Raw genomic sequence first — 12,039 nt, 5'->3', positions numbered from 1 at the left:
GACACTTGGTACAAACAAGGAAGCCTGAAGGATTTATAGAAGCGCACGCTTGACGGCGAACAACTTTAGCCCCAATTCGAAATGATATCCACGAGGATTTCGGCGCGAGATCATCGTGTATGCATCAATTAAAGATAGAAGCGAGTCACAGAAGAATGAACTCAAATGAAGTCAATAAAAAGTCCCGTCAGCAAATCTGCATAGCGACGACGAATTCCTCAGTGGAGACGACTATAACCCGACGGTGCTTTGCCGAGCGCCTACAACACCGGGTGGGGTTTACTGAAGCTAAGGTGACACCTGGCGTAGACAATGCAAGTATTTATGCTGTTGCCGCTGACAAATACCGGCCAAACTGGTCAGATAACCGTCGCTCCGGTCGCCGTCAGGTAGAAGTGGAGGCCTCTGATTGGGGCCACCGCCTCGTGTGCAGTGTGAATCGAGGTGGTTTTGACTTGTTTGATTTAAAAAAATAAACAAATAAAAAAAAAGACTAAACAAAACAGGAAATAGTTGTAAAGTGCACGTGAAACGACAGCGGACAAAACTCCGGAGGCCATTTGCGCGCTCCTCGCCTTGCGTACCTGGAGAGAAGCAGCGCACAGTTGCAGACCTACTTCCACCGTGCAGGCAAGATAGGACACTCAGCCTTGTAAAGCTTGCTGGGGCAGGGACAAAATGTGACTCAGGACACAGAAGCCGATGAACAGATTCCCTCAGGAGGAGGAGGAGGAGGAGGAGGATGGGGTGGTGGTGGTGGTGGTGGTGGTGGTGGGGGGACGTGTGGCTCACAGTGTGCCGATTCACTTGGGTCCACGACGAGAAATTTATGAGCTACTACATTCGGTCCCGTTGCAGAGAAACCACAGAATCCAACTTCTTTCGCCGTGGCGTTGGGAGCCGTGCTGCGATTTTCAGAAATCCCGATTCGAGCCCGGCTGGAACAAACGCGTCCGTCCGTCCGTCCGTCCGTCCGTCCGGGCGAAGCGCGGCGCCGTTTTCGTGTCGCCGAAACTTCGGAGGTCGAGTTTGCGCGTCACGCAGGCGGAGCGCGTAGGTTCAGTGTATTCTAGTATTGCGCGTGAGAAACCAACCGGTTCGTCAACAGAAAGCCTGAATTTCAACCTCGCAACGGGCGCGAGCTTTATGTAGATTTTTTTTTTAATTTAATTTTGTTTTGTTTTCATAAAAGATTTCACATTGTCTGAATGATCAAAACAAACCAACAACCAAGTAACATTTCTACAATTTGTACACTTTACAACGTGATGATTGTAGAGCTGGTAAATATAATATCTGGTCTTTAAATGTCACATCTTTTTGTTGTTGTTGTTGTTGTTGTGTGTGTGTGTGTGTGCTCAACCTCTGGTAAACAAACATAACTTTTGTCATCGTTGACAAAAAGCAAGTCAAAACCACAGATGTGCATCTCTGCTGCGGTTCTCGCCGTTGCGTGGGAAAAATGCGGTAAAAGACGCTGCGGTTGGTTTTGTCCCCCCCCCCCCCCCTCCGTCGGGGGGACAAAGACCGTCGGGGACATTTGGACAAAACATCAGGGCGAAGAAAAGTGCTATTTTTTTGGGGGGGGGGGACGTTTTAGAACAGGTGTCTTCTCTTAGATCGAAGTTGCACGGAGTTAAAAAAAAAAAAAAAAAATCAACGAGTTACGTCTTTATTTAGAGACATACCCCCCCCCCCCCTCTCTCTCTCTCTCCCCCCCCCCCTCCCACTACAGACCAATGAGGCCCGAGCTGCGGTGGACTCGCCAGCCAATGACACAACAGGCAAGGTGCTCCGTATGGTCTCGGACGGGCTGCAACTTCAACCACAATACCGAACGAGCTCCCTCTTTCCTATGCGTTTTCTTCCAGGAGAGGGAGGAGGGAGGGGGGGAGTCCTCCCTTTTTCTTTTTTTTTTTTTAGGGGGGGGGTCCAGCGCTTGAAAGCGTGTTTGCAACAAAAAAAAAAACAACACTTCACTTGTGCTAACTGGTTGTTAGCCACTTCAAAGCTAGCGACGTTCGGCGGTTAGCTAACAACAACCAAAGACGAGCCAGTCGGGGGAAACCCACCTGTTTTTCGTCCTCGTAGTCCGGTTGAGTGTCCGAGTCCAGGTTTTCCGACGACATTGCGTTGAGCGTGGCGGACAAAAGCAGGTGTCCCGTTTGTCAGACAACCCGAAGCGAGGGTTTTACGAGGTACCGTTTTGTGTACCTGCGCTGAGTCTAATCCTGCTCCCGTGAACGCGACTGCTCCCCAACAAAAATGGCGTAACGAGATGTGACGTCACCATTGGAGGAAGGGCGGGATCTTCTCGTAATTGACGTGTACAGTAGCCAAACGGAGGCGCGGTACTGCTCCGCGAAGAGCCAATAGGACGCCGTTAACCGCTCCGCTCGCCGTGATTGACGGCAACATCCGCCCAATTGGCTTGTACGAAATGAAGACTGGCGCTGCATCAACACAAAAGATATATAATCGATGGTACATGTTGGTTTTTAATTAAATATATGCTGTGTAACAGTGATTCGTGAACACATTAAAAAAAAATGGTTTAACGAGGATTCCCGGCCGTTTTGTCACTTTTTTTTTTTTTTTTATTTTTTTTTTTATTTATATCTTCCGGTGGCTCCCCCGCTTCCTGACTGGCTCCTGCCTGGTCACGCTGCACCCATCAATCAAACAAGTTAGCGGGACGGCTGGTGTGGCTAAAGGTTAGCTTTCAGATCTTTGTTTAAAAAAAAAAAAAAAAAGCCCAAAAAACAAACGATTTTTATTTTATTTTTTTTTTTTACTGTATTCTTGTGGTTAAATGTACTTTTATTGTTGCTAAGTACAAAAAAAAAGGGAGACGAGGGACAGTTTAAGGTTTTGTAAAGGAGAAATTATTTTAGCAGTTAACAGAATAATTAGCTTTGATTAGCGTTTTAGCTGCTTCCTCCCTCCTCATATTATTTATCTTTATTCTTAACAGCTTTTCATTTTTTTTGTTTTTTTTTTCTTCACCAAAGTCATGGCATGTCTACAACAAGTGAGATCTTCGCAGGTAAAATGACAACTAACCTGAGTGGCTCATGTTAATTCATCGTTTCTTGATGCCCGCCATTTCGCTACGAGGCCAATACACATTTTACAGTCAAATTTTATATATAAATATAAAATCTATAAGTTTGTTTCTTCTTTTCAGTTTTTCCATTTATTTTTTTATCATACTTCACTTTAATTGATATTGCAGCTTTAATATAGTTTCTCAGATTTAGATTGAACATCAATACGCTGTATATTCATCATATTCTACACTGAGATTAAAATAATAATAATTATTCGTAGGTTTGTTTCACAGATAATTTATTTGTTCCTTTCACTCACACAGGAGGCTCAGCTGTCGCCCAATCAGGTGGTCACAGAGCAGCAGTCCCTGGTTGTGGTAAAGAAGCTGCTGGCCATCGCCGTGTCCGGCATCACGTACCTGCGGGGTATTTTCCCCGGGAAGGCCTACGGGAGCAAATATGTGGAAGGTTAGATTTGCATATAGAGCGGATACCGTGTCATATTTATTTAGACATAGATATAATAAGGGTCTTCCTTTTTCTTTTCTCTCGCAGATCAGCAAGTGATGATCCTCAAAGAGGACCACAACTGTCCCGGATCCATTCAGATTCTTAAGTGGTAAATAACACCCAGTCTCACAAACTGGATTGAAGCTGAGTGACGATGACCGAGTCAAATATCAGTTGTTGTTATTTATTTTTCAGTTGGCAAATCATTTCAGAATTAATTCTGTTGTCATTTCAGTGTTTTTTTTTTTGTTTTGTTTTGTTTTTTGGACCGGTGTCATATCTCCGTGCTTTAAAGAGTTTACGTCTCAGATAATGTGAAATCACACATATACAAAAGTACACACACATAGACGCCAGAGCACTTGGCTATGTTCAGTATGTGATGATGATTCAGGGCGTACTGACGTGAGCACTGACATCAGTGTATGTGGGAACATGTCATTTTTATTTCTTCCAGGATGCAGGGCTGCTTCGACGCCATCGAGAAGAAATATGTCAGTATCACATTTAACCTCTTCCATCAGTCAGAAGTGATGAATTAGACAAGATAAATAAATACTGGATTCTTTGTTCACATGTATTTTGTCTTATTGCAACTAAATATGTCCAAAATTATTGTTGTTTTCTTTTCCCACCAGCTGCGGATAGTCATCATGTCTGTGAGTATTTTATTAATCTTCTTTTTTCAGTCTTGAATATTGAATGTTTGAACTGAATTGAACACATCAGGGTGCTTGGAAAAGTGACTCCTTGAGTGTTTTGAGATAAGGCTTTTTATTTTCCTATTTAAGGCCTTAAGAAATCCCCAAATATTGATGGTGCTGACATTTGTCTATCTGACCCCCCCTTTTTTCTTTTTTTTCCAGATTTATACAGACCCAGAGAACCCCCTGGTAATCTCTAGGTTTTCTTCTTCTTGCCAGTGTTAACGTTGATAAATGCTCAGATATTGTACTAATATCTGGCATCATCTCTTTTCAGAAGGTGACTGAGTGTTACCAGTTTAAGATCCAGTACACTGCGAAAGGGGCGCGAATGGATTTTGAAAGGTGGGATGTTTTTCATGCTTTAAAGTTGGCTTATCCATCACACAACAATAACACCGTTGTCTGTTTTTCTTGTTTGTTTAAATAAAAATAAAAAACTGCATTATTGTTTAGTTAGTTTTCATTCAATTTAATTATTCTATTTTATTTTATTCTATTTATTGTATATACTGTGCATTTTTATATTTAATATTTTTTACTGTTGTTTTATTGCTTCCTGTCCCTATAATGCTGCTGTAGCGAAAAAAAAATTCCCCTTGGGGATTAATAAAGTATCTATCTATCTATCTATCTATCTATCTATCTATCTATCTATCTATCTATCTATCTATCTATCTATCCATCTTACACGATGACGTAACTTGATTTTCTGTCTGTTATTCATTCGATGTTTGAAGTAAATACTTTTATTTCTCACAAATTTGCTCCATAGCTGGAACTCTGGTGAAGTATGGAAACTAAGAGAAGCTAAATCAGACTTTAATATGAGTTGAAACACTTCAACCTGATGACATATTTACTTTGTTGTGTGTAAAAATGTATGTATGTAAAAAAAAATTTTTTTTAAATCCACATTTCTCTGGCACATTTAATACACTTTTTTTTTCCCAGCTGTCAACATTGCATGTTTCATATAAAATAATATCAAACTTTACCATCCTGACTGATTTTTTTTTTGTTTTTCCCATGTAAAATGTGTTAATTAAGGATTCGCCAGCCTTCACAAGTACTTTATAATTGCAGCAACACTGTAGTCCGGTCTGAGTACGCTGCGTAGGAAATCGTTTGCAAGTTGTTGCACGCTACAGATGCGCTGACCTCGGCTTAATTCTGAAACGAGTGGAGCAGCTTTGGCCACCGCTGCAACAACATATAGTTAAAAAAAAAAAAAAAACCTGCTTGACTTCAACTTCATCGCACTGATTTGTTTGTGTTCATTTTTTTTTGTCCTGTCCTTCTTCTTCATCAGCAACAAGAGCAAGGTGTCATCGATGTCGTGCGGGAACACGAAGAAAGCCAGCATCCTGCTGGTGAGAAAGCTCTACACGCTGATGCAGAACCTGGGCCCGCTCCCTGAAAACGTCTGCCTCAACATGAAGCTGGCCTACTACGATGACGGTGAGACACACACACACACACAGCGAGATTTCGATTTTTTTTTTTTAAACAAGTGAGGTATATAAAAAAAATTCACTTCTATTTGGTTGTCATGAATGGAGAGATTAGCTGTTTTATGTATCAGGCTGTAAACATGTTTATTTGCTGTGAAGTTGGTGATTTTAACATGAGAATCTCATTGGGTTTGAAAGCGTTTTTGAAACCAGCCCCAAGTGGCCATTCGTGGAACTGCAGTTTTTTGGCGCTTCGTTTCATTCTTTCATTCTTTCAGCCCCGGGACGGTTAACGCTTGGAAACAAATGTGAGGGCAGCTAAAAAAAAAAAAAAGTAATTGTACAACAACAAAAATTGCATCGCATAATATAACAAAAGATTAATGGAACAAATAGGAATGTCACAGCTTGTCGTCTGATCTGCCAGGAAGAGGAAACCAGAGACAGCGACCAGGTGGAGGGGTCGTCAAAGAATTAAAAAAAAGGGTCATATTTTTAAAGCTTTGAACGTGTTTCATATATCAATGACCATATTGATTTTTTTTCTTTTTTTAAACCAAATGTTTTGAGCTGCACTTCTTCAAGTCTCTTACAAGCTGCAGCTTTTATCTTTGTGAGGATTTATGAAACATTTTAGTGATAACTAATGTTCTTAGTTACTTGTTCTTAATACATCGGTTAATTGTTAATAATGGCCAAATTATATATGTTATCATATCGATTTTTCCATCCCTATAGGATTACATGTCTGTTTTTGTTAGGATATCTCTGAGGCTGCTGTTGTTGCCTGTTTGACCCGCAAAATCATTTTTCCGGTAAACTTTCTTTCGGCTAATCCGCTTCGATTTACAGTGTTCAAGATGTTCGGTTTCAGAAACGAGCCGCGCTGCGTGTCATTAAAGCCTGTTTACGCGTATTTGAATCACGAGTCGTCACGTTTCCTTTTTCCCCTCTTCGCGTAGGAACTCGTTCCCTTCTGGTTTGCCTCCGTTTCAACTGTTTGTTTCTCTGCGCGTCGGTTCACAGTCACCCCCCAGGGCTACCAGCCGCCGGGCTTCAAGGAGGCCGAAGGCGACCCCATGGAGTTCGAGCAGGAGCCCGTCAAACTGACCATGGGCGAGGTGGTCACGCCGTTCCACTCTCTGAAGCTGGACATGACCACGGAGAGACGAAGGCTGGAGCAGGTGAACGGGGGACAGAGACACTTAACGGTCTTCGTACGAAGGCTTTCTTTAACTGTCATATAATCATCTGCGTTCAGCACTTATGGCGGCTAATTCGCAGCGCCGCGTGTTGCTTAATGTCTGCAGGCGGAGGAGAGCGTTCGTGTGACGGAGAAGTGGGTGATGAAGGTGGAGGGGGAGGAGGAGGAGGAGGAGGAGGGCGTCCTGACGCAGGTCAAAGTCCCAACAACTCAGACGTTCAGCTTTTTCACCCAAGTAATCCTTCGTGATCCGATTCACTCGCAGCTGCTTTCAACCTGAACACGAGCCTGTTGGACAAAAAAATAATCACGCAAACATCAATGAATTACTGTCAAACGTCTTCAATCAGTCAATTTGTTCAACATGAAAGAAAAAAACAACAACTTTAAAGGGTATGAACAATAAAAGAAACCTCATTCACACGAGAGTACCACACGATACAAACGAAAAGGCTAGAAATCAGATTCATGAATTCATTAGTCGTCGAAGATTGTAACTCTTAAATACGACAGGATTATTTCACGAACTTTCGTTTCGTTTTTAACATCCACGCCAAATCAGCGCATTGTCAAATTCATCATCACGTTCACACCGGGTTATTTCTTCTTTTGCCGAAAATGCGACCGACGCCTCGGAGATCAGGATCGCGTCCGTGTGTTGGCGCGCCGAGAGGTTTCCAAAATGCAAATGTCGACGGCGAAGCTGCGCAGCTGGAGCTGCGGGGTCAGACGTCAGAGCCGGTGCGCGCTATCGGCAGCTGCGTGTTGTTGTTGTTGTTGTTGTTGTTGTGCGCGGTCACAGCGCGTTGACGTTTGTCCGATCGCGGCGTTCCCAAGATAACGTGTGTTTTTGAACCTTTTAGAGTCCTGCGCCCGGAGACGCGGGGGAGCCCGACAAGGAGGACAAAGACCCGGAGAACACCGGTAAATAAGACGGGACGACTCCCTCCGGGGGTTCAGCGAGGCCTCGCTTGTGTGCCGCGATGCCTTCGCGATACAGGAAATAGCTGCCGGTGTTACGTTTTTCAACTCAAACATCGCAGGAACCGTAGAGTAAACTGTAACCTGGTGTCATCGAGTCCTTATAAAGTACGATTGCGTCACAAAATGTGTTGAAGGCCTCACTTTAGTTTGAATGCTGAAATTCGACTAAAGGTGTGTAAATCTTTATTTTCCCCGTTCATGTTATTTTCTGTTTCTCGTATTTAACTGAGACGTTATTTTGAAGAGTCATCATCTTACAAAGCCTTTAAAGCCACTGTTAAATCTTACAGATGTCCTCATGATTCACCGAGAGTAGATTTTTTTTATTATTATTCATTTAGAGACCCTACACGATATCAGCGTCTCATCGTGACGTCAAAATCTGAATTTTGTGAAAAATCTTTGTGTTCCATGAATCGAAGAGATCCAGATGAGCGTTAATGAGAAGATCAAGACTCGTGAGGAGGTCACGGAGGTACGTGGGACACGCTGACGACGCGCATCTCAACTCACCACGTCGCGTAAAACCGTTTAAAACCGCAGGAGGAAAGACTCGCACATTAAAATGCATTAATGCCGTTAAATACTCTTGAAGCTCGATGCGTTTTAAGTCGAAATCGACAGCGGGAGGGGGGGGGGGTCAAAGTATGAAAACAAAAGGAAAGTATTCAACAGCAAGTAAATCAAATGGCTTTTGTTATGGAGCTTTAGGACAAACATTGTTTGCCATTCTGCATCTGGCCACATTTAAAATCGCATTACCCAACAAGCGTTTCCGACCCAGCGATCCGATCGGTCGACTGTTCATTTGGGACATGCTCAAATCGCCATGACGACACACCCTGCTATAATTGGATTTGAATTTCATGTCAAGTTCAACATAACGTTGTTTTTTTTTTTTTTTACTTGTTATAGGTCGATTTATTTTCACCCGTTTGGTCCTCTTTGGTCGCTCCGAGCAGCAGTACCGTAACACCACCGATAATCTTTAAATCCCGGCGCCGGCCAGTTTGACCGGTTTGTTTTTAACACGGGACACGGTGCTAAAATCTTTCAAATACATCGATATCTTTTTTTTTTTTTCCCAGCGGATATCTTGCTTACAACCAGACGGAGCTGGCTGAGCAGTTTAGCGTTTCTATGCGCCGCCTTTATTCATTTTTGAGAAACGATCTCTCGGAAGTAGCAAAACGGACCGGAAATCGTCTCTGTTGCTAGGGTCGTCGCTAAGGGTCGGCCTACTTCCTGGAGTGGAAAACATTGCACACGTTAGAGTCGCTGCTGCTGCTGACGCGACTGATTGTTTTCCAGTCGTTAGTCACACCCCGTGCGTTGCCACGGAAACGGAGATCACGCTAACAACAACAAAAAAAAATGGTTTAGTATTTTGAGAGCGAATTTCCCCACAATATGAAAACATTTTGATTACATATTTTATTCAGATGGTTACTTGTTGTACAATCGCAATATTACACCCTCGTGTAACGTTGTTAACTAACATTATTAGTGTGACATTGTTCAATTTAAGCTTTCTTAGTTTTGATTGACTGTTTGGAAACAGGCGGAAACGTGCGCAAGTATCTTTCAACGCGAGGCGTCGCTGGTGGTTGTAATTGAGAATTTAAAAATAATAATAATAATAATAATAATAAAGAGCCTCTCAGAAGTTCATAAGTGCAGGATGGCTGTCGGCTCTGCGTGAAGCCGACGGCCAGTTTGAGTGCAGTCGATGGGGTGCTGACGTCACGGCCCGTCTGCGCCCCGTCAGATTGAAACCATGGTGACGAGTACCGCCAACATGGAGCTGGACCTGAAGAGGACCAGGAGCGGACGGATCATCAAGTCCACTACGGTCAGTAAGCCGCTTAAGACCTCTTACGTTTAAAAGGTAGACAACTTAAACCCCCTCCCCCCGTTTACACCAAATCGTTCTTTACGAGTCACATTTCTTTGAAGCAGCATATTTTTTATTTAAGCGATCTTTTTTTTAAATTATTATTAAATACGAGACTGCTTTTGTTGTTGTTGTTGTTGTTTTTCATGTAGCCTCTTTAAACACTGGAATGTACTTTTGTGTGTGTGTGTGTGTGTGTGTGCGCGCATCAGGAGACAAACCTGACTGTGAACAACAACAAGAAGAAGAAGAAGGAAAAAATGGTAACAATCTCCTTAAAGCGTTTCTTAATTCTGAAACTGACTCTTCATTAAATATAAATTATTTATTATACAATTGTATGAGTTGTGGATGCGGGGAGTGACTAATAGCACTGCTCTTACATAGTCACGGAGGTCAGACCAACATTATGTGACCGTGACCTCTTCGTTAAAATAAGAAGCGTTTCCTTGCCTGGAAAAATGTATTGGCAATTTTCAAGTCCAAATTTTAGGTGTGGGAGGAAAAACTGTGCACACATGACGCATAACTTCATCGGGGGGAGAAAAGAAAATAAGTCACCATTTGTTCAGCTGATAAAGCAGCTGTACTCGTACATAAGAAAAAAAAAAAAGATGTCTTCTAAAGTGGGAAATGCGTAGGATGCTTGTTTGTTTCACAGATGAGTCACTCGTGATCACTTTGGTTCTCAGAGTGGGAGATTTTGTGTCCGTCGGAGATTTTACACCAAAAAAAAAAAAAAAAAAACTGCTGAATGTCAACCGCGTGTTTTTCCACTTCTGCCGGTCTTCAGGTTTCTCAGTACGACTTTCCCAACAGCCAGGAAACGCCGTCCAACTCGGCCACCAACAGGAAACGCAAATTGAGCGAGCCCAAAGAGCGCTTCTGACCTCACTGCCAACACAGCAGCGCTATTGATTCACACTGATGGGGTTTTTGTTGTTGTTGCTTTTTTTTTTTAAAGTTTAATTTGGATTTTTAAAGGGATTTCTGCTCCTTTTTGAAAATGTTTTCGCAGCATTTTGACGTAACTGTCAGACTATCGTCGTTGTTTGTTGTGCGATTTATTTCGATGAGATAAAATGTGTTGCTACAATTTAATTCCCAAACATTTGGAAGTTGAGACATAACTGTAAGTGTAGTTTTAGTTTACAGATCTAAAATGCACTGCTGCATTTTAATACGAGTTCACCCACGATTTTACAACACTTGTGAACAAAATGTCTTACTTTTTAACGGTTCAGTTTTTTTGGTTTTATTGTTACCACTCTGGGTTCGTTGTGTCTAAAAGTCGGACTGCAAACTTCAATAAAATACAGAAAAACATCCAATATCTTGTGTATTCAATGCTTTTATAGTTATCAACTTAAACCCCCTTTACACCAAAAACTCTCCACAACTGAGTGTATTTCTTGAGAGTCACATGTTTTTTTTTTTATTTAGCAATAATATATTAATCTGTTTTTTTCTTATGAGAGTGGCCTTTAAAAATAAAAAAATAAAAAACTTTTTTACTTGACCTTTATTTCACCAGGAAGTTCCATTGAGATCAAAATCTCTTTTACAAGGGAGACCTGGCCAAGGTAGCATCTGTACAAACTCGAAACATTAAAATACAGCGTACACAACTTAATATACGAAATCCCCGATGTAACGGCAAGACGGCGATTCAAACATGATATTTTTAACTCGCTGAGGATGCTTTGACCTTCAACTGAGCCGTTTGAGTGTGAAATCCTTAATATCATGCAGCATCTTTAAAAACAGGTTGTTGAAGAAAACTTTCATCTTATTTGACATTCAAGTCGATTTTTTTCTTCCTTTATATATATATATATATATGTAATAATAATAATGTGTCTAAAGTCAGACTAAAAACTTCGATAAAATACAAAAATGCATCCAAGGTGTCTTCCGTGTTTTCAGTAATGTGTCAGCGATGCGGACCGTTGTGCAGTTACAGAAGAGAAGAGTGTAGACAACATCGGAGATGAGGCTTCGGGTAATAGTTCCATAAATCCGCTGCACATTATGAAAGCAGGTGAATATCGTGAGCTTTTACGTTATAAAAAAATTTTGTGTTATGCTTTCTTTTTTTTTTTAATGCTGTTATTTCTATTTTGACCCCGTCGTCTAGGAATAAACTTGATTGGGTTTGAAGTGCAAGAAATGCAGCTGTGGACTGTACGCCGCCGTAATGCCTCCATCAGCACCGAAACAACCTGAGCGTGTTTGTTGA

At 41.9% G+C, this 12,039-nt stretch overlaps 4 protein-coding genes across 5 annotated transcripts in view; 1 reads left to right on the top strand and 3 right to left on the bottom strand.

The window, feature by feature from the left end:
• Positions 1–2,157, bottom strand: part of ensab (endosulfine alpha b) — a 5,931-nt gene extending 3,774 nt beyond the window's left edge. Inside the window, exon 1 of the mRNA XM_069711985.1 lies at positions 2,073–2,157. Within this exon, the coding sequence (XP_069568086.1) occupies positions 2,073–2,129 (57 nt within the window). The 5' untranslated portion in view covers positions 2,130–2,157. The remainder of the gene's footprint in view (positions 1–2,072) is intronic.
• The window catches only part of ctsk (cathepsin K), a 135,900-nt gene that overhangs the window by 48,307 nt on the left and 75,554 nt on the right, over positions 1–12,039 (bottom strand). The window lies entirely within an intron of this gene.
• Positions 1–12,039, bottom strand: part of lysmd1 (LysM, putative peptidoglycan-binding, domain containing 1) — a 112,482-nt gene that overhangs the window by 78,635 nt on the left and 21,808 nt on the right. The gene's annotated exons all lie outside the window — the stretch shown is intronic.
• Positions 2,279–11,126, top strand: hormad1 (HORMA domain containing 1). Of its 2 annotated transcripts, XM_069711969.1 has the most exons (17): positions 2,279–2,484; positions 2,688–2,714; positions 3,012–3,046; positions 3,374–3,518; positions 3,606–3,669; positions 4,018–4,054; positions 4,199–4,219; positions 4,427–4,453; positions 4,542–4,609; positions 5,577–5,725; positions 6,745–6,902; positions 7,029–7,115; positions 7,786–7,846; positions 8,329–8,381; positions 9,675–9,758; positions 10,013–10,063; positions 10,594–11,126. In XM_069711969.1, exons 3-17 carry the CDS (start codon positions 3,014–3,016, stop codon positions 10,687–10,689), a joined length of 1,134 nt encoding a protein of 377 aa, XP_069568070.1. In that variant the 5' UTR covers positions 2,279–2,484; positions 2,688–2,714; positions 3,012–3,013; the 3' UTR covers positions 10,690–11,126. The 2 variants fall into 2 exon arrangements, with proteins under 2 accessions (XP_069568070.1, XP_069568071.1); XM_069711970.1 differs by lacking the exons at positions 2,279–2,484; positions 2,688–2,714 and having other exon boundaries at positions 2,988–3,046; positions 4,545–4,609.

This window comes from Brachyistius frenatus, unplaced genomic scaffold, assembly GCF_029030835.1.
Source record: "Brachyistius frenatus isolate BFR_SWC_R1_liver_20210118 unplaced genomic scaffold, ASM2903083v1 Contig_104, whole genome shotgun sequence".
NCBI classification, from domain to species: domain Eukaryota; kingdom Metazoa; phylum Chordata; class Actinopteri; family Embiotocidae; genus Brachyistius; species Brachyistius frenatus.
The sequence above is the reverse complement of the archived record's forward strand: the minus strand, read 5'-3'. Positions and strand labels throughout refer to the sequence as shown.